Here is a 26,553-nt window from a genome sequence, read left to right as displayed (position 1 = left end):
GGTAGTATTTTTTTTGCAAAGGCACTAACAGCGCTTTGCCACTAGATGTCACACAAAGACAGTTTGATTCTGGTTCGATTTTAGATATAATTTCAACCAATGCAATGCATATAGTCAAATCATACACAAAAAAGCAAGGGTTTCGCAGGAAGATTGTTCAAAGGTTGAATCAAATATTTATTTGATTTAATATATACATTTCTGCTAAATGGCAATGGCACTGCTTTGATATAAATATTTTGGAGATTTCAAGATTGTGCCATAAAAGCATATTGCATGCAGGAAAATAAATGTTGTACAAATCTTTGATATGTTTTCTATTTTATAACAGTACTTTTCAGTTATGTGGTCACACAAGTTCCTATGTATCCTATGTTGGTTGTAAAGTCTCTTTTTGAACTTCCTCGACACCAAAACTAAAGGAAGTACTACACAGTTGAAAACTTAAACCACAAAATAACTTCATACAACAGCTCCTTTGGCAAATGATTAAATACGAAAAATACAATCACAATTTGTTTACGATTATGTGTCGACATACATTTCAGTACAATCACAGAAATATATTTACACAATCAAATGTTTGGCACATCAACACTAACAGTGCATTTGATAAATGAACTGCATAAGAGACAGTGTGTGCAGTAGATTTCATGAACGATTACATACACATTGTTCTGTGCGACAGGCATGTTAAGGACATAAAATAAACAAACGAACAAAACCAAAACAAACAAATAATAACTATCTACTCCAGGGTGTTCTCAACTGACTGTGACCCAGGGACCACCATTCTGACTAAGGAATGAAGTGGAGGACCACCACTGAATAGAGATTCCCAGTGAAACTAGATTATTTACTGCATGATCAGGCCAATGCCTTCACAGACCACCAGGGGGCCGCAGACCCCAATGTGAGAATCCCTGGTCTACTCTAAACCAATGTGTGTTGAACTGAAATCTGCATATATATATATATAAAAAAATGTGCAGATGTTGCATTTCCTTCATTTAATCTCACAATTCCTTAATTTCCTTCATTTAATCTCAAAAACATCTATGGTCAAGATAGGAACAAGATTAAAGATGACTACTACAGGGACAAGTAAAAACGCTACCTTCATCATACCTATAAATGTACCCTGTGGGTATATACACCACACACGCACAAACACATACACACACAGATAACTGACTCACAACGACATCCCCTTCAAAGAGACAACAGCACAGTGCTTAGTGTGTACTCCAAAGCCTTCTTTCCAAAGTCATGCTCTTCTTTCAAAAACAAACCACCAAACCAAAATCCGATCTATTTTCACAGTGTGCAGTTGAAGAAAAGATTCAGACATAAGAGTTGAGGCTAGAGCTCCTCCTCCTCTCCCATTGAGCTCTGCACAGCAGAGAGGAACCCAAAGGAATCTCCCCAGCAAGCCCGGCCTGCCCCACACCCGTTACTGATATATACTGAGCAGAGGACTCTGGGTAATGTATCCCATAAGCCCTTGCACAGTTGTTGGGGGGTGGGGTGGGGTGCGTAGGAGAGGGGGATGAGGAGGGTTGGGAATCACAAACAACTGCTTAGTGGGCAAACAGGCGTAACAATGCCAGCACTCGCACCCCCCCCCCCCTCGTCTGGATTACTTCCAGAGGGGTAGGCATTAGGAGCGCCTGCATCTGTTCACACAGATGTGCACCGTGCTGGTGTCGTACGGCAGGCCTCGCGCTTGATTTACACACAACCAACTGGAGCAGGCTGTTCTCCAGCTACAAACAAACACACACACACACTGATCTGATCGCGAGTAACAGCAGCCACTTGCGCTCTCTTTCTCTCTCTCTCCCTCCCTCCTTCATATGCCCAATTCTTTTCTTTTCCTTCCCTCTCCCCGAGTCCCCCTCTTCCGTCCAGAACTGCCGCGTCCCCCTCTCAGCCGAACGCTCAACTTGGGCACACATGGTGGGAAAAAGATTGTGATGTCCTGGACTCTGGCCTAGTCCTGCACAAGATTAGGATCATTTCATATTTACACTGTGAAGGAGAACTCCCATAGTATTCTGGGTATTAAGCAGAAGGAAGAGGGCCTTTCTCTCTCTCTCTCACACGCGCACACACACACACACACACACACACACCTAGAGGTGTACTTTACCCAGACACTTTCTCAGAAGACTGGAAGAGCCTGAGTTGTTGACTGCCAACAGGTGCCTTCAAAAAGATTTGCAGCAGCAGCAGCAAGGCAAAAAAAAGACTTTAAAATAGTTCCATTGGATCAGATCTGCACTCAATCTGGCTACTAGGTGTAATGGTTGCACATGCATGGAGTTGCGTTACTGCGTGTTAACTGTGTCACTTCCCAACTAAGGCTGCAGCGTGACCAGCCTACACAGAGAGCTGTTGGTCAAGTCTGATGTGTCAAGCTGAGGCAAAGCAGAGTGGTGCTCCGGCCTCTACAGGAAGGGCCCTTATATGAATGAGACGCAATTGGACACAACATCCATACCAGACACATAGCGCAAGTCCTTCATATCAGAGCTCAGGTCAACTCTGGAAACAGACCCCTGAGGCGCATCTGGCTGTGATCCGGCTGTGATCCGGCTCGGTCTCCGCAGTAGAACTTAAGCAGGGGAGACATGGGACACTGAAACATGACCCCAGTTGAAGCTGCTCAGCTGAAGGCAGAATCAGTCTTTTGCGTCTCTTTAAAAGGTGCATGAAGTCCCTAGTAGAAAAGCTGACAGTGTGCCAACCAAACCGATTTCGAGGCTGATCTCAGTTTCTAATCATGTGTAGGAAAATGTGTGGGCTTTGCAGGTACTGAGAAGTTTCAAATACTATTCATTTCTCGTAGAATCACTTCTTAACAATGATCCACTTTAGCCTCTGACCACAGTGCGTCCTTTATTTTAGCGTATTTCCTATTATTTAGTGCTGCATTTGTCCTGGCTGAAATGGAACAAAGCGAGTTGATATTGTGGCTTTTGTGAAATTGAAATTGAAAGATTTAACTCCTTAATATAGTAGAGTGAATGAAGCAGAGAAGAATAGAGCAGAATAAGAGTTGAACCTACATGTGAAACAACAGAGTGAGTATGAGAATAGGGGAATATAGTCCTGATTGGCTTTTCCACTCTTCTCCCAGTTTACTCACTCACACACACACACACACACACACACACACACACACACACACACACATTTGATCATCACTCTACTCCAGTGTCTTCCCTCTTGGTCAGGATGCGTCATTTGATGCGGTGACGTACAAGCGAGGACTCGTCTGTGATCTCGCTGCCCCGGCCTCGGCGTCGGCACGGCAACATCAGCAGCAGCACCAGGACGAGCAGCACCAGGGCGCAGAGCCCCATCAGTGTGTACGCCAGCACCCACAGCAGCGGCTCACGCAGCAACGAGCGGGACACGCAGTCCGACGACACCGTCTCCGCCAGGAAGGGCCCCGCGATCTCCGCCAACGGCTGCCCAGCTAGCTCTGAGGGGAGGGAAGAGGGGTCAACATGAAGTTTTGTTTAGATAGCACGTGGACATACACAGTGGTCATTCAATGTGGAATTGTATGCATAGGACACTCAAATCAAGCTTAAACACTTTAACAACGACAAAGCAGCATAGCAGAGAAGGACAGACAGAGAAGAAGATAAGAGAGATGGACAGATGAAAAGAGAAGAGAGACAGAGAAGAAGAGAGAAGAGACAGACGGAAGAAGAGACAGACAGAAGAGAAGAGAGACGGACAGAGGGACAGATGAAAAGAGAAGAGACAGTGAAGAAGAGAGACAGAAAAAGAGACTGACAGAGAAGAGAGATGGACAGAAGGACAGAAGAGAGTAGAGACAGAGAAGAAAAGAGACAGACAGAGAAGGAGTGAAGAGAGATGGACAGAAAGAGAGGAGAGAGAAATGAGACAAGATGAAACCGTGATAGAAGGCAAGACAGGAAAAGGAGAGGTGAGAAAAACACAGCAAAAGTGCAGGGAGGAGGAGAGGAGAGGAGAGGAGAGGAGGAGACTGGGCTACTGTGTGAGAGGAGGCGGGGCAGGAGAAAAACGGACCAGTTGAGTCCACTGACAGATCAGTCTGAGCTCAAGTACTGTGTGCATATTAGAAAACAAAGTATTTGTCCAAAGTCTGTACTGTAAAAGCTGCTGACGCCGCGTCTTCCTTCTTGTCTGACTTGACCCCCTTACAAGTTGTGCTGACAGAACTGGCTGGGTGGCTCTGGGAAATCTGCCCTCTCCTTCAGCAGTGTCAGATGGCCTCCTGATGACCGGTCCTGCTGCAGTGAACACCCTGCTTCTGTTTAACATTAATACTAATGCTGCCCAAAATAGACGCTAGCTCCCTACAGGCCAGCCGATACGGTATCGGCTACGATACGGTACCGAAATGCTTTAGGGAACTAAAGGTGATGGTAAACATGGCAACGTCTTGAGCAAGATACTTCCCTATGGCATTAGACAGCATATTTTTTATCTAGAAATCTTGAATCACCAGTAGGCAACTTTTGATGATAATCCAGTCAGAACATACGGGATTCTGTGATGTTAGTGCCCCAGGCAAAAAAAGTTCACTGCTTAGAAAGTTGGCCCGTGTGTCATCACCTTAAGGGTGTAGGGAACAGAGACTTCTATCGGCGACTCTTTGAGAAACAGGTGTTGTCATAAAAAAACCCCGACATTTCCCACTTGAGTGCATGGACAGGGACACCAGACTGACCAACCCGACCTCCTCTCGTCCGGCTCACCTGCACATGTGCTGACCGCGAAGCCCACTCTCTTCTGGGCGCGGTCGAAGGCCACGTAGAACCCCTCCATCACCGTGGCGCCGATGACCAGGCCGTTGACCGACGACGAGATGCCGAATCGGAAGCAGTCTAGTGTGCCGTCCACATCTGTGATTGGCTGAATGTACAGCTGCAGAGAGCCAATGAAAGTGCAGCATTACTGACAGGTTAAAAACTGTGTGAGACACTTTTTTGTGTTACAAATATGAACTATAAACAGCACAACGAACTTGTGGTCAAAATATAGTAGTAATAATGTTCACAGAAAGGATTAAAATAATGGTCTTGAGATGAATACTGAATGAGACTTTGCTCCATGCAATGTATAAGTATATATACTCTTTTCATCCCGTGAGGGAATTTGGTCTCTGCATTTATCCCACACACTCAGCACACAGTGAGCACACACTAATCCCGGCACAGTGAGCTGCCTGCAACAGCGGTGCTCGGGGAGCAGTGAGGGGTTAGATGCCTTGCTCAAAGGCACTTCAGCCGTGCCTACTGGTCAGGGTTCGAACCGGCAACCCTCCGGTTACAAGTCCGAAGCGCTCAGTAGGCCACGGCTGCCCCCCAAAGAACCGTGGAGATGCCGGGGGGATGCAATGTGAGGCACTTAGAGATATCAACAGGTAGAACAAACTTCAACTCCCAAGATAAGACAGAGAGACACATGGAACAGAGTAGAACCGGAAAAACGACTCATTCTGCAGCATTCTGAAGAGCTGTGTAATAAGGTTCCCTTTTGACACACTACACGAGGGGAACCAGGAACAACGCTGGAGATAACAGACTTATCAGTGGTGTGGCACTATGAGGAAACACTGTCCACAATCAAGCTCAACTTCACAACAGACAGCTAATCACAAACCAGTTTGACTGGTGTGATACAGCAAGTATGAATGTCATGAGTGGCTGACTCACTTCATTGTGTGTGTGTGTGTGTTGTATACCCATCCTGACTGTAAAGTAAAGTAAGGCAAATACTAGTTCAAAGCACTTCAACGAAACCAAACGTAATCCCCTTGTTCTGTAGCTTTCATGACACTGACTGGCTGACTCACTTATGAGTGTGTGTGTGTGTGTGTGTGTAGAGCTGTTCTGTTGGTTTTGATGACACTGACTGTTCAATCCCACTCACTTTACTTTCACTGTATTGCTGGTTGACATGCATAGTATAGTGTGTATAACAGATATACACATAGATGTGTGTGTTCTTGTCAGAGTTCATGTGTGTGTTTGTTACTGTGTGTGTGTGTGTGTGTGTGTGTGTGTGTCTGTGTCTGTCTATGTAGCCCACCTGAGGGAGGATGGTGATTCTGAAGGACTGGCTGGTGTTGGTTCCACGCAGGTAGATGGAGATCTTTGGAAAGAACCTCCATGGAGACTCTCCCACTGCCCAGCACGCCACCTTAGTGCCCGCCCAGAACCCTGACGCCGAATCCTGGATCTGTACACATGAGGGGGCAGTAGAGGCAGAAGCCGATTACAACCACTAGCCAGGGAACTACACAAGGGAACCATTGCCAACTAAACTACCCAATGTTATCAAAACCACTAGCCAGGGAACTACACAAGGGAACCATTGCCAACTAAACCACCCAATGTTAACAGAACTGACATTAGTAGGTTCAATTTCAGACAATCCCGCCTTAATCTACCAAATATCTTCAACTTCAGTATTATTGTTCACTTGCATTCTTAGAAATATACATATTATTACAGTGCATGCAAATGCACTGTATTGTTATTCCTTAGACTTCTTCCGACATATTATTACAGTGCATGCAAATGCACTGTATTGTTATTCCACGGGCTTCTTCCGACATATTATTATTCTTCCAGGCCCTAATTTGGCTTGAACCGCTTATCGTAGAAACTTGGTTCAAACTTCGACACGTAGCTCTTGCTGCAAATTTCCGTTCTATGACTTTTCATATTTCTACGACTTTTACTTTTTGAGATATTAAATACAAACTAGGGCTGTCAAAATAACTGATTAATTTCGATTAATTAATTTCAGAAAAAATAACTGATTAAAAAAATTAGTGCAGATTAATCGATTCCGTATGACCTTTGACCCCGAGCCGTTCTAGTCAGTAAAAATTAGACTGTAAACTGAAGGAGAGAGAAGAAAACGTGCTGCCTGGATCATTGATTGGAACATTTACTTTTAAAAAACGGCCTGATGGTGTTGATAAAAAACAAAGTGTTGAAAATAAAGTCCTCTGCAATGTCTGCAGCAAGGAATTTGCATATCATCGGAGTTCATCAACTCTATAGTCGCACATCAATGCAAAGAAATAAGTGTTGACATTGAGGGGAGTGTTCATTTATTTTCATTGTGTCCCCAAGGTCTGTGGCCTGAAATGCCTTGTATGTGGAAAAAAAACTTCTTCCCGAAGCACTTTATTTTGAATTTATTTGAATTTGAAGCACTTTGAATTTATTTCCTCAGCATATTAGGTCATATCATAGATTATTATGGCAATTATTTGAACAGTGAAAATAATAATAAAAGAGTTTTTGAACTTTAATGTTACTAATGCTGATTATTCAATGATTCATTTGAATTTAAATATTTAAAATACTTTCACAGCAAAAATTATATATGAGATTAATTTAGATTAATTAATCAGAGTATGTAATTAATTAGATTATTTTTTTTTAAACGATTGACAGCCCTAATAAAAACTAAACTTTAAAATTCTCCATAGACTTAACATGGCTTTATGACATCATAATAGGCTATTGAGGAAATAGAATGCAATCAACTGCAGCTGTGCTCTCTCACTGACTGCCTGCAGCAACTTCAATGGAACCTCTTCTCTGTGTCCCTCTCCATTCAACTGAATAGCTCACTTCTCATCCCAACTTTCTTTCACTTCTTTTTCTTCACTTTCCCTCATTTTCTCTATTTCTCCAAATTTTAATAACTTTTAACTATTTTTACTTTTTTTTACTATTTACACTTTTTTAGCATAGCAACCACTATAATGACTAGAGATCCACCGATTGCAATTTTTGGGCCGGTTCCGATTTCCGATTTTTCATAGAGTTTCACCTGCCGATACCGATTTTAACCGATTCCGATTTCATTTCTTGTAACCATTTTACAGCACACACAAATAGTTATTTTCTATCTTTTCTTTAATAGAACATGTTAATATAGAAATGTAATCAACTTATCAATAATGAAATGGCTGTTAAAAACATTGAACCGGTAATTAGACAGATTCTTCTTCAAGTCTAACTTTAGCTGCAGTATCAAACTATAATGCCAGTGTAATTATAATGCCATATGCTATAATGCTATAATGCCAACTACAGTGTGGGACATTCATTTCACAGACTACTAATATAAATGCACTGTTATGGAACATCCATTTTTTTCTTCTCACATCCAATATCCAACTAAAGATATAAGAACAATTTTCATGATACATTTGAACATGCTACCATGGAACATCTTTTCATATGCATTGATGAAGTTATGGGAGAGCGAGGGAAAAGTGGGAGTAAGCTATCACGCAAACACAGGGGAGGAGAAGTGCTAATAGCGATTAGGTGCTCCACCATATATGAAAACAGCGCAGGTCTGTTTTGCGCTGAAAAACTTAAATCCAAATTCCGGTTAAATGGATCAATTAGGCTATAGTAACTTTCAGAGACAGCTGAAAGTTAGTAGCCCTAGTCTACATGCAGTAAATAGTTCTAGTATTTTTTTTTTTTTTTAAGTAGAACTACTAGGGCTACTGTATGTCGCTGCTTGTTGACATATTATTATCATGTAGCCTATGATCGCTAAACTTTGATTCTTTTTAATGTCGCAATCAGTTATCTCCGTTCAGCTGCGCTTGTGGTTCATCTGTGGGCACACAATTAGCGGCAGGGATGGGCGGTGATGAGCGATGTTTACGTAGCCTATGAAGTGACAGCTTAGTACTGTAAATTCCACGCAATATGGCAAAGCACAGCGTTCGCTGCATAGAAAAACTCAATAGCCTATTAGCGCTTTCTGTGTAGCCCTACGTCCAGCCCTGAGTGTTGGCCTGGATGCGAGCTTCTTTAAACTATGCAAACTCAGCTGGGTGTTGTTACAATTGCGGTGCGCGAGTGCATTTGACCGGCATAAAATCGGCATGTCTCAGACTGACTGGCTGGTCATGGCCGATCACGTGAAAATCGGCCAATTCCGGTCACCAGCCGATCTATCGGTGCATCTCTAATAATGACCCTAGCAACAGCCTAGCAACCACCTTAAATACCCTAGCAACAACCTAGCAACCACTTTTATAGCATAGCAACCACTATCATTATCCTAGCAACAGCCTAGCAACCACTTTTATAGCATAGCAACCACTATAAGTACCTTAGCAACAGCCTAGCAACCATCTTAATTACCCTAGCAACAACCTAGCAACCATCTAGCAACCACTTTTATAGCATAGCAACCACTATAATTACCCTAGCAACCAACCCAGCAACAACTTTGCATGCACTGTATAAATGCTTTTCTAGTTGACATATTGGGCTTATATTATGTGAGTGCAACACGTCCATTCCAACAGTCATCTGACAGCGCAAAAGCAAGTAAACAGGTTCACCTTCAATACTCCATGGTAACCATGGTAACAATGCCACATTTGAATGAAGGCACGAGAACAAGGAACGAGGAAGTATTCTTAAGTATCAGATTACACCTCATTCCATCAAGTGCACAAGTTATGAAGGTGAACATTGTTTGATTTCCTCCATGGGTATGTGCCTGTCTATTTGGTAGAGGACTGATACTGGACAATTCAATAACACAATAAATATTGTGTTGTCATAATCAGTGACTGACTGTTTGATAATGTAGCTTTTCAAATTAGTCCATCTCACTCAAGTCATAACATTACATATACATTACATTACATTTGGCTGACGCATTTTTAACCAAAGCGACTAACAACATGGTAAACAGTTTACGTTTTAAAGCAATTCTCAACAATTTTAGGACAATTTAAAAACGGTAGAGTACAGTAAGAATAAGTGCATCAGTGAGTACTGTTTTTAACAGTTACGTGTCAGTTCAAGACGGCTGGTAAGTGCTAGGATCAGCAAGACATATTATGCACATAGTCATGACAATAACTGATGGCAGATGCATGACACCGAAAAATAATCAGAAAAATAATCTGTCCAAAATATCATGAAATGTGAAATCCACATCTGCAATGGCAAGGTTATGGTGATGTAAGTGTTAGTATTGCGGCGCCCTAAAGAAGCGTCTGTACCAGAGAAGTCTGGGAGATGGCGTCCACCACGGCGTTGAACACGTTGACGGGCAGTCTGAGGAGCGTGGTGCCGCTGTCCACGATGGCCTTGTCCGAGTTATACTGGACACAGGAAGGAAGAGAGAGGAAACATTAGTCACTCGCTCGCTGGTCTGGGCAGGTGTCAACACAGGAAGCACAAGATTCTGAGTTTAGAGAAATTAATTAAAGAGCCACATTTGAAATAACCGCACAAAACAGCCACAATACAGCCAGCCTTTGATGTCATGGCCATAGCTGACTGTTCATGACTCATTTTAGAAGCACTGGGAGACCCGCTGGTCACCACACTGCAAAAAGTGAAATCTTAAGTGTTATAATCTTATATTAAGATAAAAAAATCTAGTTAGTATTGTTTTTAGTATAAGGATACTTACTTTGAGCTTTCTTGTAAGATTATTTGACTTGAAATAAGTCAGAATCTTCTTAAATTAAGACATAAAAAACAAGCAAATATATCTGCCAATGGATTAAGAAAATATATCTTGATGATTGGGAGTACATACGTTGAGTTGACATCAAAATCATGTCATTCGGATGTGTTTTGAGAAAGTTCGATTTTACCGTTTTTAGTCAAAACTCGTTAGCCTGTTAGTGACCAGGGCATGTCATTTCGCCTCTACAAAACGCTAATTTTATACCTCTTCTACAGTTCCAAACAACATTACACTTACGTGGTAGTGAGCAGAGGGTACCTAAAGCCAAACCGAAGTATCCCGAGGTCTTTATGTGGTCGTATAGAGAGTCCAGAATGAATTTCATCAAGCCAGTACCTTTCCGGAAATGTTGCTGCTGCAGCTGGCATCTTTAGGGGAAAGTCCGTAGGAGTCCAGTGTAGTCAAGTTCAGTGTATCGTACCCGCCGACCGAAGCAGGATCAATTTACATCCTGCATCCACAGCACAGAGGCAGGCTAACGAAACGCTAGCGATTGTTGCAAACGTGTGTATAATGGCAGAGCCGGCGAAGAAGCAGCGAAAACCCTTGACGGAAGATGCAAAGAAAAGGAAAAGAGCTTCAGACCGAGCGATGGGGAGTTTCGTAGAGAAAAAGCATCAGGCTTGCCTGGTGTCTCTTTAAGCAACCTAACTGATGGATATTGTTGTTTACGTGGGGTCAATTCTTTCCTGCTGCTCAGTTGTCGAAACTTGAAGTCGAAAGCATGACAGAAGAAGAGGGCACCACTTAGGCTATTTCAGATGTTCGTGCCTTTCTAAAGAAAGGTAGGCTACCCTACATTCAAAACCAAGAAATATAAAATCAAACATCTGGCAGTCTTTCTCAGTTGTGTGTGTCAAATTTCGGGAGACAGAAAGCAGAACTGAATATTCATGATGTTCCGTTGTCGAATTCGAAAGCATGGCGGAGGAAGAGGGCACCACTCGTAGGTCTAGGCTAGATGTTTCTAAAGAAAGGCTACCCTACATTCAGAACCATGAAACGTAAAATAAATCAAACACCTGGCAGTCTTTCTCAGTTATGAGTGTCAAATGCTTCTTTCGTGAGACAGAAAGCAGAACTGAATATTACTCCTTTGTATAGGCCTACAGCTGTCTTGTGCGGGTTTTAAGCGTTAAGTGGGAGCGGGACTAAAAAATGTTTTCGGGAGAAGGCAGTACAGGACTGAAAAATCTGTCCCGCGCAGACCTCTAACCGGTGGCATGGTTCAATCCACAATCCACTTTATGAATGAGAGTGAAAGTACTAAAAGAACAGTAAACCGAAACAGTAAAATCACATGTTTGGACATAATAGAATAGGATTCCCCAAACCTCTTAGTCTATTAGTACCCATATCATTTACAGATGGGATCATCAAACATCCCAGGGAAGTACAATCTGATGGACTAACACAGTGAGTTATAATGAGTTCTTCATGTGGTACCTCTCTGCAGTCCAGATTCAGGTTCTGGTCTCCCACCTCCAGCTTCAGAACCTCCACCTGGTAGTACCACTTCTGCATGATGGGGGTGTACCACATGGACCCCCGGTACAGAGTTGGTTCGACCCCACCCATGACCTGAAACAGAGTGGAGGTGACACAAGGTGATGAGAGCTATGTTGTTGTAACCACATAACTGGTTCTAAGTGTTCTGATTGGATGATCATCATGACAATTTGCCTACTGACGATCAAAGTTAATTATTTAATTTGTTGCGTGTCGTAACTATATTGATTCCCCCAGAACCCCCTGTCCAACAGGTCATTGATCTCCTCAAGCTTCATCACATAAGGAACACAGACATTTGGGATCCTTCAACCCTATTCTTTTCCTTGATTTCATTTTTTTAAATATTTCCTTACTAACTTCCCACGTCAAAAAGTCAGACAATGTAAATAGGAACTCAAAAGAGAGAGCTGTTGTTGTCAACACTATAAATATGTCTCAACCCTGCCAAGAGGATTTTTACGATGACACACAGACCGAGTTGGCCCCAGAATGCATTGCACCGTCCCTGTCCATCTGTGACCGCAGCAGGAGGCGCCATCTCGGCATATCCCAGCATCCCCCACCACTACTGACAGATCAGATCAGATCCGACCTGACTGCAGGGCTGGCTGGCTGGCGTCTTTGTTAGCTTAATTAGCCTGGCTGCGCTAAATGTACTGGGACACTTGAGAGAGGAGTGTCCAGTCTGTGTTAGCTTAATTAGCCTGGCTGCGCTAACTGCACCGAGATACACGAGAGAGGAGGGTCCATTCTGTGTTAGCTTAATTAGCCTGGCTGCACTAACTACATTGGGATACATGAGAGAGGAGTGTCCATTCTGTGTTAGCTTAATTAGCCTGGCTGCGCTAACTGCACTGGAATACATGAGAGAGCAGAGATAACGCTGGGGCCCGGGGTACTGACGACTCACGGCTCATCAGCCTTCATGAGTGACGGGGTCATTACCAAACCTCTATTATATGTTATACCAGCCAGAATGTGAAGAATTGAACACTTACGGTGCAATATGGACATTTTTAGTCCAGAAAGTCATACAAATATAATAGACTACTGTGACAGCTGTGATCTGAATATTCTCTACTGGGATGTTGCATTATATTTCATTCGTCTTTGGAAGCACATCTGTAGGCAGTATCAGATCATCTGTCTATTCTACTTAGCACTGAATGTCTTTATTCTGTAGATCGAGATGATCAGTGTGATGGAGTGCCGTCACTATGGTTGAGTAACTGCCATACCAACGGTCACTACGGTTGAGGCGAGATGGTGTGACTGCTCTCTCCCTTCGCTATACTGATGATGATGATGATGATGATACTGTAATGGTGGTAGTGACGAAGGCAACTCACCAGACTCCCGCCGACCGGGTCAGTGGTGGTGCTGGCGGCAATGCCCGCTCCGCACATCTGCAGAGAGAAGACGTCGGGGATGCCCGTCTGGCGCACCAGCGAGTTGAAGAAAGGCTCCACTGACGAGTCCGGCTGGGGACGAGACATGACGGACATTCAACAGAGAGACAAAGATATTTAAAAAGCACTGTGTGTCAGTGTGTCTGTGAATAGTGTGGGTGCACTATTGTTGAATAAGTGCAAACACACAGAGAACGGAGAGCTAGAGGATCAACAGAAGAATTTTGCTGAAACTGACTTTAATGCAACTGTATTGAGTTAAAAACACGGACTGTACCTTTAAGAGTCTTTTTCACAGTAATCAATAACCATTCATTATTTAGTAAGTATTCATTAGTCATATGTATTGATTGCACAGCCATGATTCATAATTATTATTTGAGTATTAATTCAGTGTGGTCACTGAAATGCTGGCCTCCACCCTTCTTGTAGGCACCACTGTAAAAAAAAAGGACCTGTTGCACCAGAATGATAACGGCTACAGTAATTTTCTGTGTATTAGCCGCATTGTGTATAAGCCGCAGGACAGTGTGTTATGCAAGTTAAAAGAAACAAAACCATATTAATCCCACATTAACGGCCCCTGTGTATTAACCTCATATCTGAAGAAATGTTGCAAAATCAATGTATAAGCCGCGGCTAATAGTTTACGGAAATTACACTTTTGTATGCACTTTTCTCTTTTAAGGTATTCGATATGTGCAGCGTTCGACAGGTGCAGGGTGCACCTAATTCAACGGTTTGCAGCGTTTCGAGCGTCTATTCAAAGCCTCCACAGCGCAGCAGTTAAAGACACGCATCTGTGAAATTAAAATGTAACACCTTTTGCTGAGGTCCTCTCTGAAAATCTTTCCCATTAAAAAGAAGCCATTACTTAATTTCTGGAGCCATTCTTATGTAAGTGTCAATGTCTGAATGTTAGCTTAATGATAAAACGACGACCGTGTGACTACTGACTAAGTATTCCTAAAGGGCGGGTGAGTCATCGCTTTACAGTGCGACTTTGGCTCCTTGGCTCTGTTTCCTCGTGTCCAATGGACCTTTAATGTGTCGCTGCTCTCTGGTCAGTGCCTCTCCAACCCTCTCCATGTCCCACTGCACACAAAGCCCACTACATGGGGTGCTGCTAAAAGTCAGCTTCATAAGTCCACTGCACAGGTCAGGGTGCTACACGTATTCTACATAGGGCTTCCGCTTACGGAGTTGATTTCACTGAAGAAAATTAAGCTCCCACAAGAGGTACATTTCTGAGGACATAGCTTAGGGCAATGGGGTGGGGGTGAGTGGGCATGCGTGTGTATTTGTGTGTGTGTGTGTGTGTGTGTGTGTGTGTGTGTGTGTGTTTGTTTGTGTGTGATGGGTGTTCTCCAAGTTCTCCAGGCCAATTCAGGACACGGATCACTTGGGTTCTTGTGTCTTCCGTCAGCTGTGAAGCGTCTCTAATGGGCACCCAGTGGGTGCACATCCGCACTAGATGCTACATTTGATCTCTGGACTCCACTCGTCCACCCCCCTGTGCCAACACACACCATGACCCCCCCCCCCCCCCCCCCCACCCCCCACCCCCCTCCCTGTGTGCCACGCTGCGTTAACCGGCCTCTCCAATTCACCACGCCGTCCCTCCCCCCCCCCACCTCACAGCTTCAAAGGGCAGCGCCACCAGTGCCAAGCTCTTACCCGCGCCAGCATGGGGTAGGCCATGCCCAGGATGCCCTGCCAGTTGACCCCGGGTAGGAAGAAGCCTTCGGAGGAGAGGATGGCGGCGATGTTGATGGTGACCGTGGCGTTGGGGCCCTTGGGGATGGAGATGAGGTCGGTGCCCAGCTCGCCCTCCCAGTTGCCCTGCGTGTAGCGGACCTGCACCGCACGGCCGCTCGTCCAGTACGAGCTTGAGCTGGGGGCGGGGGGATGAGGGTGGGGGGGGTAGAAGGGAGAGAGAGGACGGAGAGAGATGGAGGGGGAAGAGGAGAGGGGGTTGGAGGAAGTGTAAAGAGGAAGAGGGGAGAGATGTGGAAAGAGGAAATAAAGAGATAAGAGATGAACAGATGAACATAACAGAGTAAGAGAAACAGGGGATGGTTATATGAGCATTAACCATATTAGACACGTACAGTGACATCTTGCATTTGTGTGTGTGTGTGTTTGTGTTTGTGTTTGTGTGTGTGTGTGTGTGTGTGTATGTAAAGGTGTATGTCTGTGTGTAAGCATCTTCACACACACACAGACACACTCTCTGCAGCGAGAGGAAATGCACTCGTGTAGCAAATGAGGCACATCATGAGTGAGAGCCAGCCTTGAGTGGCCAATCACGATTGAAGGACCGCCGAGACCAGCGCTCGCGCCAACCGCCAGGGCTTGGCATTCAGCTAATTCTCCTCTAATTCACTCGATTAGTGGCGAGATTGTTCGTTTAAACAGCTTAATTCTCAGCTGGATCGGAACGCCGGTCCCACCCAGACACTCCAGAACTGACCGACTCGGCCACAGCTGCGAAACACACAAAAAAAAAAAACCACAAACAAACACCTGTCGTCTCTCAGCAATAACATGGCGGGTAAATGCCTTCACACCTGTGCCAGGACTAACAAAGGCATATTGAAACAGTGGGCTATTGCTAACACAGGACAACAGTCCATAGCTTAGCTACAGATGGCTAAGCAGCCATGGCAAATGACTTAATCTGAGGCAGTCGTAGTGCAAGAGTATCATTACTGTGTTCTTAATTTGGTCTCATTAAAGAACCTTTCACACTAGTGGTAAAATACATTGTGGTAAAGGAACATTGAAGTAGAACCTTAAACCATACACCTACAGTTCTTCACTGGCTATATGGTTCTTCAAGGCTGAAAAGGATTCTGAGAAGAACCACTACGGGTTCTTGAGTAATGTGATATGTATAAAGAACTGTAGACTTCAAACACTGTTTGTTTTAAAAAAAAGTCTCTCTCTCTCTCTCTCTCTCTGTGTGTGTGTGTGTGTGTGTGTGTGTTCATGCAGACTTACACGGCTCTGTTGAAGAAGTGTGTAATGAAGGGGTGCGGCGCTGCTGCTACAGCGAAGTTGCTGCTTCCCGTGTCCACCAGGATGTTGAGCTGCCAAAACAAATACCAAGCAAGGGTCACTCCCACTCCCACCTCATTCTGTCCGCACGTCTGTCTCCGAAGTCGAGTCACTGTTACAGGTGCAAGGCTATCATAGAACACACAGGTACACACACCTGCCTCGGGTAGTGACAGGCACAGGTGTCTGGAGTCAAGTGTGGAGGAGTAGGCAGAGGCCAGCAATCTACCAGGACTTTCCTTCAGCCGCATTCTGACACACTCAGAGTACACTACACTCTGCATTTTAACACACTCAGAGTACACTACACTCCTATTTTGACACACTCAGAGTACACTACACTCCCCATTCTGACACACTCAGAGTACACTACACTCCCCATTCTGACACTCAGAGTACACTACACTCCCCATTCTGACACACTCAAAGTACACTACACTCCGCATTTTAACACACTCAGAGTACACTACACTCCGCATTTTAACACACTCAGAGTACACTACACTCCTATTTTGACACACTCAGAGTACACTACACTCCCCATTCTGACACACTCAGAGTACACTACACTCCCCATTCTGACACTCAGAGTACACTACACTCCGCATTCTGACACTCAGAGTACACTAAACTCCGCATTTTGACACACTCAGAGTACACTACACTCCCCATTCTGACACACTCAGAGTACACTACACTCTGCATTCTGACACACTCAGAGTACACTACACTCCGCATTCTGACACTCAGAGTACACTAAACTCCGCATTCTGACACACTCGGAGTACACTACACTCCGCATTCTGACACACTCAGAGTACACTACACTCCGCATTCTGACACACTCAGAGTACACTAAACTCCGCATTCTGACACACTCAGAGTACACTACACTCCGCATTCTGACACTCAGAGTACACTAAACTCCGCATTCTGACACACTCGGAGTACACTACACTCCGCATTCTGACACACTCAGAGTACACTACACTCCGCATTCTGACACACTCAGAGTACACTAAACTCCGCATTCTGACACACTCGGAGTACACTACAGTCCGCATTCTGACACACTCAAAAGTACACTACAGTCCCCATTCTGACACACTCAGAGTACACTACACTCCCCATTCTCACACACTCAGAGTACACTACACTCCCCATTCTCACACACTCAGAGTACACTACACTCCCCATTCTCACACACTCAGAGTACACTAAACTCCGCATTCTGACACACTCAGAGTACACTACACTCCGCATTCTGACACTCAGAGTACACTAAACTCCGCATTCTGACACACTCGGAGTACACTACACTCCGCATTCTGACACACTCAGAGTACACTACACTCCGCATTCTGACACACTCGGAGTACACTACACTCCGCATTCTGACACTCAGAGTACACTAAACTCCGCATTCTGACACACTCAGAGTACACCACACTCCTCATTTTGACACACTCAAAAGTACACTACAGTCCCCATTCTGACACACTCAGAGTACACTACACTCCCCATTCTCACACACTCAGAGTACACTACACTCCCCATTCTCACACACTCAGAGTACACTACACTCCCCATTCTCACACACTCAGAGTACACTACACTCCGCATTCTGACACACTCAGAGTACACCACACTCCTCATTCTGACACACTCAGAGTACACCACACTCCTCATTTTAACACACTCAGAGTACACCACACTCCACATTCTCACACACTCAGACTAGTAGCCATGTAGCCACAAGAGACAATGACATGCAGCCACCTGTATACATTTATTACAGACAAAATAATCATCGGTGACGTTAGACATTGTACAATAAAGTTAAGCTAACCTTAAGTTTGAGGCGACAAGGCAAGCAGTGGGCCAAAAATCGAATTCATAAAAACTCTTCCATCACTAGACACTTACGAGGCTAAGCTTATTCTGCATGAGTTAACTGTGCTCTTTGCTCTGTGAAGTGTTTTGTCTGCATGCAATGCATACCACAATGACTATAGATGTACAACAATAACCATGATAATTGAATCATCGATGATAATTGTTGTTGTTGTTGTCAATAATAACGCATAATATTCCACCATATTATTATTTACTGGTATGCAAAACAACTCAGCAGCCCGAGGCTACACTAACGTTGAAGTGAATAATAAACAGCTCGTTTCAGCGATCCCTTGGGAGTCAAGGCAACATAAAGAGGCAGCTTAAGCAGAGCCTCACATCTGAGACTGCACATCCCACAGTGAAGACACTTGATCATGAGATGCAGCGCTGCACACATCATGTGCCTAACCAGGCATCCAATTAGGTTTTTACCACAAAGAGAGACATCAGCACAAGTGGAGCTGACAGCAGCATGGGTTATTACACAACGGCACCATTAAAAGAAACAGGCTTCTCTTAAGCACATGAGAGCTACTGGGTGTCGCATTCAAATCCCGTCAAGAATCAGAACAGAAGTGGTGCTTTTTCGCTTAGCCCAGAGATGGTCGTGTGCGTGTAGTCTGTGCTTGGCTGTTGTCTTGTATTCGTCAAGAAGGTGTCAGGGAACAGTGAGTGTGTGAACGTAAGTGTGTGATCGAACTAAAGAACATGATGTAAAGAATGTCTGAATGCACAGACTAGTGTGTGTATGTGTGTGTGTGTGTGTGAGGGACCCTAAGCCTGTTGCGTGAGTGGCCGAAAGAGAGAGTGAGTGAGCGAGCGAGCGATGTTGAGCACAGTGTGGTGTGACTCGTGAGTGGGCTGCAGTGGGAAGGTCTGGAGAGGGAGAACTAATGAGATAGCAGAGAGCTGGCACCTCTAGAAATGGCATTACTCTGGAAACACGTGCACACGCACACACACGCAACATATGTGCGTACACATTCACATGCAAACATTTGTGTGTGCACACACATTATATTCAAACACGTGTGAAAACAGACACACACACACACACACACACAGATGGCCTATGCCACACACAGTGGGCCTTTTCAGACTTCTCCAAGTAGGTCTTAAATCTTAAGCCATTAAACTTTGGCATGTATTTAAGGTCTTTATTTCAATAAGGCATTAGGAGTAGGTCAAGGCCTAGATTCAGTTAGTGGTGAACACATGCAGAGATAAGACAAAGTCTTTCAACTGGACCCTAATCCAACACTTCCCTGTTTATTTATTGTTTTTGTTTAACATACAATATAGTCAGTGCTGTAACATGTGCAAAACAATCAAAGTAAAGCTCCAATCAGAGTATTCTCAGCATTTGGAATACTCCAGTTTACATGCTAAGTAAACAAGTAAAACTCTGATTCCCAGAAACCTTCAGCAGGGAGTTCTAACAACATTCCACAACAATGTGAAGTTCCATAGAACGTTCTAAACTCCAACTGTTATCTTTGCTTACAATTTAATCGGAGTGAAATCAAATACTCCAGGTTATCTTCTCCGATTTTATAAAAGTGGAGTTAAATCGGAGACATTTTTACATGACATTTTTAATCTGAGTAAATAATTTTATCCAAGCGAAATCTGATTGTTTGCATGTAACCGCACTGAGAGGATATGGTAGCCCTTCCTGATTGTGTTAATCTGATATGGGTACAAAGAATTAAAGGTTCCATCGACCCTATAGGATTCCCCTTTGAACTACAAGGCCTAGCCTAGTTTTGTTGTGGATCTAGACTCAGATGTTTGATTTTATATTTCTTGGTTTTGAATGTAGGGTAGCCTACCTTTCTTTAGAATAGCAGTAACATCTGAAATAGCCTAGTGGTGCCCTCTTCCTCAGTCATGCTATCGACTTCAAGTTTCGACAACTGAGCAGCACTACCCTCTCCTCTCCTCTCCCCTGCTCTCCACTCCTCCCCAACTCGTCTTTCCCGTCTCTCTCCTCTCCACTCCTCACCCTACCTGCTCTCCTCTCCACCCCACCCCCTCTCCTCCTCCCCCACTCTCCTCCTCCCTCCCTCTCCTCCTCCCCCCTCTCCTCCTCCCCCCTCTCCCCCTCCTCTCCCCCCCCCCTCTCCTCTCCCCTCTCCCTTCCCTTCCCTTCCCTCTCCTCTCCTCTCCTCTCCTCTCCTCTCCTCTCCTCTCCCCTCCTCCCCTCCTCTCCTCTCCTCCTCCCCTCCCCTCCTCTCCTCCCCACTCCTCTCCTCTCTCCCCCCTCCTCCCCTCTCCCCCTCCCCTCCCCTCCTCTCCTCCCCACTCCTCTCCTCTCTCCCCCCTCCTCCCCTCTCCCCCTCTCCTCTCCTCCTCCCCTCTCCTCTCCTCTCCTCTCCTCCCCTCTCCTCTCCCTCTCCCGTCCTCCCCCTCTCTCCTCTCCTCCCCTCCCCCCTCCCCCTCCTCTCCTCCCCTCCTCCCCTTCCCTCCCCTGTCCCCTGTCCCCTGTCCCCCTCTCCTCTCCTCTCCCCCTCCCCTCCTCTCCCCCACTCCTCTCTTCTTCTCCTCTCTCCTCCCCTCCTCTCCTCTCCTTTCCTCCCCCTCTTCTCCTCTCCTCTCCTCCCCTCTCCTCCTTTCTCCTCTCCTCTCCTCTCCTCCTCTCCTCTCCTCCACAGGCGTGCTGCTCTAATGTACGGTGTTCAGATGGCTTTAGCTAATTGGCAGGGGCCCCGTGGTGGCGGCCGCATCTGCTGCCTGTTTGTCCCAATTAGCTGCTGGGAGCCTCTCCAGCAGTCGCGCCGCGCACACACACACACACACACACGCGCACACACACACACACTCACTCACACTCACACACACTCACACATACCGCGCTGCCGCGTCGCTCCACCGCCTGCCACCGACTCCACAATTAGCCGCTCGTTTGAACGCTGCCTCGTTTAGCACAAGGGCTCTTAATTACCTCACAGACGCTGCACCCAGACACCGCACCGTTTGCTGCATCTGTGTGGAGCTATACCCCCCACGGCAACACACACACACACACACATCTCTCCTCACCTCCCTTCATCCACCTTCTCATCATTCATTCATCAAAAAGATGACCAGATGAGTGTGTGTGTGTATAGGGACTAGGTGAGGTAGGGAAGCAGTGACACAGCACATTCTAACATGCTCTCCCGCCCGGCAGTCATGAGAGGAGCTTAGCTCCTGACGTAACTCCCAGCTCTTCATGTCACTCAGCACAACACACACACACACACACACACACACACACACAGGCTAAATTCAATATACTGACCTGTACGCAGATGGGGACTATCAAAGAGGGAAAGCCTCTAGCTATGAATCTAATCACGACCCCACCAGAAGAAATGTAGTGAAACTTAAACCAAGATAGCACTTGATCAGTAAATTTACATTTGACATTTTTTACATTTTACATTAGTAAAACCTGGGGACCACCTGTACTGTAAGTCTGGTGACTGTGACGTACAATTGTCTGAGCATCTGTAAGATCTATGACAGAGTTTGGATTTCATCTCTATGGTAACTAACAGCCTACTCTGCAGCCTCACCAAAAACATTTAAACAGCAAATCACTGTGTGAGCCAGCTCTGTGTGTTGCAGATGTGCTTTGGTTTTCACAACATTGCTTTAGATCACGCCAGGCATCAGAAATCCATGTGCAGATCAGCTGACTAGGACATTTACGCCTACATCACTGTAAATATGCTGATTGACCTCCCCCAGAGTGACATAGCCAAACCATTTCCACTTAAACTGTCCATCTGTAACAGCAGCATGTCCTCCACCAACACAGTCCCCAGCCCAGCCACTCAGACTGGGCAATGCTGGCTTGAGTGAGTAAGCTCCGCTCAGCTCTCTGGTGCTGTGCTGTTGTGCTGTGCTGTGCTGTGCTGTTGTGTTGTGTTGTGGGGTTGAGGCCCAGTGCCCAGCAGCTCGGTCTCTCCCCCTTTAGCCCCTAATCTCTGTCAGCTGCCTGGGCCCGCCATCATGTGAGCTCATGTGAGCCAGCCTCGAACGAGAGCGGATTGGCAGGCCGGGAGAACGAAGCCTCTGGACGGCCTTAGGCACTTTCTTTCTCTCTTTCTCTCTCGTGCTCTGTCTCTCGCTTCTTCCCATGATGCTCCTCTCCTAACCCCCCACCATCCTCCCCCATGGGGCAATGCAAGGCAGGGAACAACCCCCCCTGCCACCACACCCACCCACCATCCACCCCCATGGGGCAATGCAAGGCAGGGAACAAACCCCTCTGTCCTTGTGGTCACATGGTAACCCATACAGTCAAGCCATAGATATCACACCACTACATACAAATAGTCACTCACTCACAAAACACACACACACACACACAGCCTATTGTGACTTTCCCCTGCAAACCTTTCTCTGTCCAAGGGAAAGATATAATCTATTCTTACAAATGACTGGTGAAGGAATGTCTTAAACATACCACAGGCATTATCTAAGTTATGATCATGTCTATAAAGATGTGTTACTTTAGACATATTTGTATAATATGTCTAAAGTAACAATAAGTTTTTCAAAAGCAGATGGAGTGCTATTTCAAGTGAAACTCAAATGCCGTTTTGCTGGCTTACGTTTACTAAGAGTTGTTTGTCTTATTGCAGAAATGAAAGATAGCTTTGTGTAGACTGTGATGATGTGTGATATAAACTCCATACCGTTTGGCTTGGTGTCCCGATCAACATCTCCATGTAATAGCCTCTCCCCGAATCACCTTGTAAGTTGTTGACCATGTCCAAGAAGTTCACGATACCCGACGGGTCGGACGCCAGAGACAGACCATTCCCAGATGTTTCGATTTTTCGCAAGGGAGTCAAGTCCAAGTCCACAGAGGAGTTGAACTGTCCCGTAAATATTTTAAGAGGAATGGAAAACATTGAACTGCATAAGGAAAAGGAACAACACAACAGCAACACCCTCACGGGTAGCATGCTCTGAGTTTTCTCCATGGAAAGAAAAATGCATTCAGAGCAAACTGATTATTCCAAATTTGAAGTGTCAACTTCTCGACGTCCACATGGTTCGTTAGTTTTCTGGTCGACGCCTCTCTACTCCAAGTTCCTGGCGAATCACTGACTGCCGAATGTTTGTCAAGGCTTTAGAAATAACAGTTTAACGTGAGAACGCTGGAACAACAGCTGTGTGCACTAGGATATGAAAGTGCGTCGAGTCGACTGCGCTGCTGCAAACGACTGATCAGGAGTAGAAAACTTCCTGATGGCCATATGACGGATATGACGACGCAACTCCAAACTTTCGCTCCTTGACAGAAAACATGTGACCTTGTGGTATGTAGTGACGGTAATAGCCTACCATACATTAATTGCCTCTATCCTACAACTGACTTTTTTTTCAACAATATTTTCAAACAACAATAATAAAAACAATCGCATGGTTAAATGATCATCATCATCATTATCCTAACTAAACTAACATGATTTATGTGCATAACATTACACGAATAAAATGAAGTAGACCTCTCGGGCTATGCAGAATGAACCAAAACAGCCAAAGAGAAGAGAGATAATGCACTGTTTTCGTTATTATTGAATTTCATAATAATATTTGGGACCTGCAGCCTCATGTAGCCTAGGCTACTTTATTTAAAGCCATTATAGGCCTATCGTCATTATAGGCCTAACAAAATAAGACTAAACCATTTTAAGATAAAATAATAATAATTACAAACAAAAAAACACATTTACATCTGCACTACTAGTTGGACTTTCTTTGAAAACAATGTTTGTAGGCTAGCCTACTGTATTTGTATTGGCCTGATTCTTTTACAATAATAATAATAATAATACATTTTATTTAAAGCGCCTTTCAAGTCACCCAAGGACACTGTACAATAAGAGAAAAGGATATAGACATAAGAGTAGCATAAAAACATCAAACAGAGACAGTATACAAGAGAACATAGACATAAAAGCAACATATACAGGGACAGTACAAATAGACAGTACACTTAGTAAAACACACTATACATTCAGCAGGGGACAGACATTGCCAACAAAAGTATAAAAAAAATTAAATAAAACAGTAATAGAGGAGCAAGTGGGATGGAGGAGGCCTGGTTATGAGTAGGAAGGAAAAGCAAGAGTGAAAAGGTAAGTTTTTAACATGGATTTAAAGGTGGACAGGGAAGTGCTTTGACGTAGTGCAAGTGGGAGGGAGTTCCAGAGTTTGGGGCCAGCCACGCTAAAGGCCCTGTCACCCATGGAACGGAGATGTGCAGTGGGGGTGGATAGGAGGTGGGCATCAGTGGAGCGTAAGGTGCGGGTTGGTTGGTAAGGGGTCAGGAGGCTTGAAAGATAAGAGGGTGCAAGATTATGTTGTGCTTTATAGACAAGAAGGATGATTTTTAATTTAATACGGTACAGGGAGCCAGTGTAGTTGATGGAGGATGGGAGTGATATGTTGCCAGGACCTGGTACGGGTGAGAACTCTTGCAGCGGAATTTTGAATGTATTGTAGCCTGTCTAATCTCTTTGCTGAGACACCAAAGAGCAGGGCATTACAGTAGTCAAGTCTGGAGGTTATGAAAGCATGAATGAGAGTCTCAGCAGTGGTGGGGTTAAGGGACGGGTGGAGTTTAGAAATGTTTTTGAGGTGGAAGAAGGCTGTTTTAGTGATGTATTTGATGTGAGAGTCAAAGGTTTTACAACACTAGCCTATGCTTACCCTATGTAACTCCATGCTTTCTATTAATTTAAGTGTTGTTTGTTAAATTTGTTTTAATACTTTTAATTACAAAGACCATATTCCACAGAGTGAGGGGCCTTATTTATTTGACCAAATTGCACGAATAGGCAACAGTTTAGGCTCTGACCGCTCACACAAAGAGAGTTTTATAACCCGCAATGAAAGAAGTCCAAGATAAGATGAAGAATAGGCTACAGATCCATTTCCTTTCGCTCGTATCTTCATCCCCGGGCTACAGTCCGCTCATCCATGTGATTCCATGAAAATGACCTGCTGACCTGATACTTAAGTGCCATTAAGGTGGAGTCTCCCCCGGGGCTATGATCACGTGACTGGTGTCGCAGGGACAGCATGATCAGCGTAGCCTACCGTAATAAAAGAGACGGAGAAAAAGAGTGCGGGAAAGAGAGAGAAAGAGAGATAGCGTCGAGACACCGGCCACTATGTGGCAGTCTGTAGAGGATCGATGCCCTAAAAGCTAGGCTCGCCCAATGCACTGCTTATCGCTGGACAGCAGTGCTTGTCGGTCTATTGTGTATTGAAAGGTAGAGGGCAATAAACAGAATTGCCAGTGGACAGAGGAAATTGAATGAATGTTTTTTGTGGACTAGAAACATGTCTATTTGTTTAGTATAGCCTATATGCGTAGTCCAGCCTACTTGGTCAATTATACCATCACAATTATTAAAGCCTATGCTGTTTTTTTTTTAGCTTTCGCGTGATATGCTAGCCTACTACATGGTGGAATGTGAATCAGAAAAACACCCGATTTGTGCTTGTATTTCTGTCTCTGGCCACATGAGAGCGCCGCACACCATTTTACGCCTCCGTTTGACCCCGCTCTCCCCCTCCCCCTCCCCCACTCGGTGTTTTCCGACGCACTGGGCAGCAAATTAGCCAGATTAGTGGAGTGAGCGGCCGCACAGTTTGGTGTGCAAATCTCCTTTTGCCGGAACATTGGTTCCTAATCTATAGGCAAGTGCCGGTTACGTTCTACTAATGAAAGGCACGGAGGATGTCCGTTCTGAGGAAGAGGCAGAGGGGGAAAAAGCTGCATTCTCCTTTCACCTTAAGACAGACAGAGACACTCCTCCTTCTATCCTCCTCTCTCTTCCCCCCTCCCGGCCCCTCCCTTGCCTCTGCCCAATCCCCTGTTGAGGCTGAATAGAAGAAGGAGCAGGGTAGTAGCCATGTTTCCCTCAGATGCAGGCAGAAAATAATATTGAAGTGTGTAGCCTACACAGCATCAATGGCTGGGCTCTCTGTCATTAGAATATGTTCAGTGGGTGGATTGGTCACTCCCTCTCTGTACTGCTGGCAGATGAGGGGATGCTTGTTAATGTCAAGTAGCCTACCACACACACACACACACACACACATTTATTTT

The 26,553-nt window shown here is 45.0% G+C and overlaps 1 protein-coding gene and 1 long non-coding RNA gene across 2 annotated transcripts; both read right to left on the bottom strand.

Annotated features, from left to right (window-relative positions):
• Window positions 1-151: 151 nt before the first annotated feature.
• Window positions 152-23,670, bottom strand: bace2 (beta-secretase 2). The gene is made up of 9 exons (XM_042063364.1): window positions 23,120-23,670; window positions 16,476-16,564; window positions 15,150-15,366; window positions 13,413-13,544; window positions 11,998-12,132; window positions 10,076-10,177; window positions 6,097-6,246; window positions 4,761-4,929; window positions 152-3,490 (listed from the first exon to the last, which is right to left on the bottom strand). The coding sequence occupies exons 1-9, from the start codon at window positions 23,408-23,410 to the stop codon at window positions 3,246-3,248; spliced, it is 1,530 nt and encodes a 509-aa protein (XP_041919298.1). The 5' UTR covers window positions 23,411-23,670; the 3' UTR covers window positions 152-3,245.
• Window positions 152-26,553, bottom strand: LOC121683658. Its single transcript, XR_006022864.1, has 2 exons — window positions 26,522-26,553; window positions 152-1,789 (listed from the first exon to the last, which is right to left on the bottom strand). It is a non-coding gene; the product is annotated as an uncharacterized LOC121683658 (long non-coding RNA).

Source organism: Alosa sapidissima, chromosome 15 (assembly GCF_018492685.1).
Source record: "Alosa sapidissima isolate fAloSap1 chromosome 15, fAloSap1.pri, whole genome shotgun sequence".
Taxonomy (NCBI): Eukaryota; Metazoa; Chordata; class Actinopteri; order Clupeiformes; family Clupeidae; genus Alosa; species Alosa sapidissima.
The sequence above is the reverse complement of the archived record's forward strand: the minus strand, read 5'-3'. Positions and strand labels throughout refer to the sequence as shown.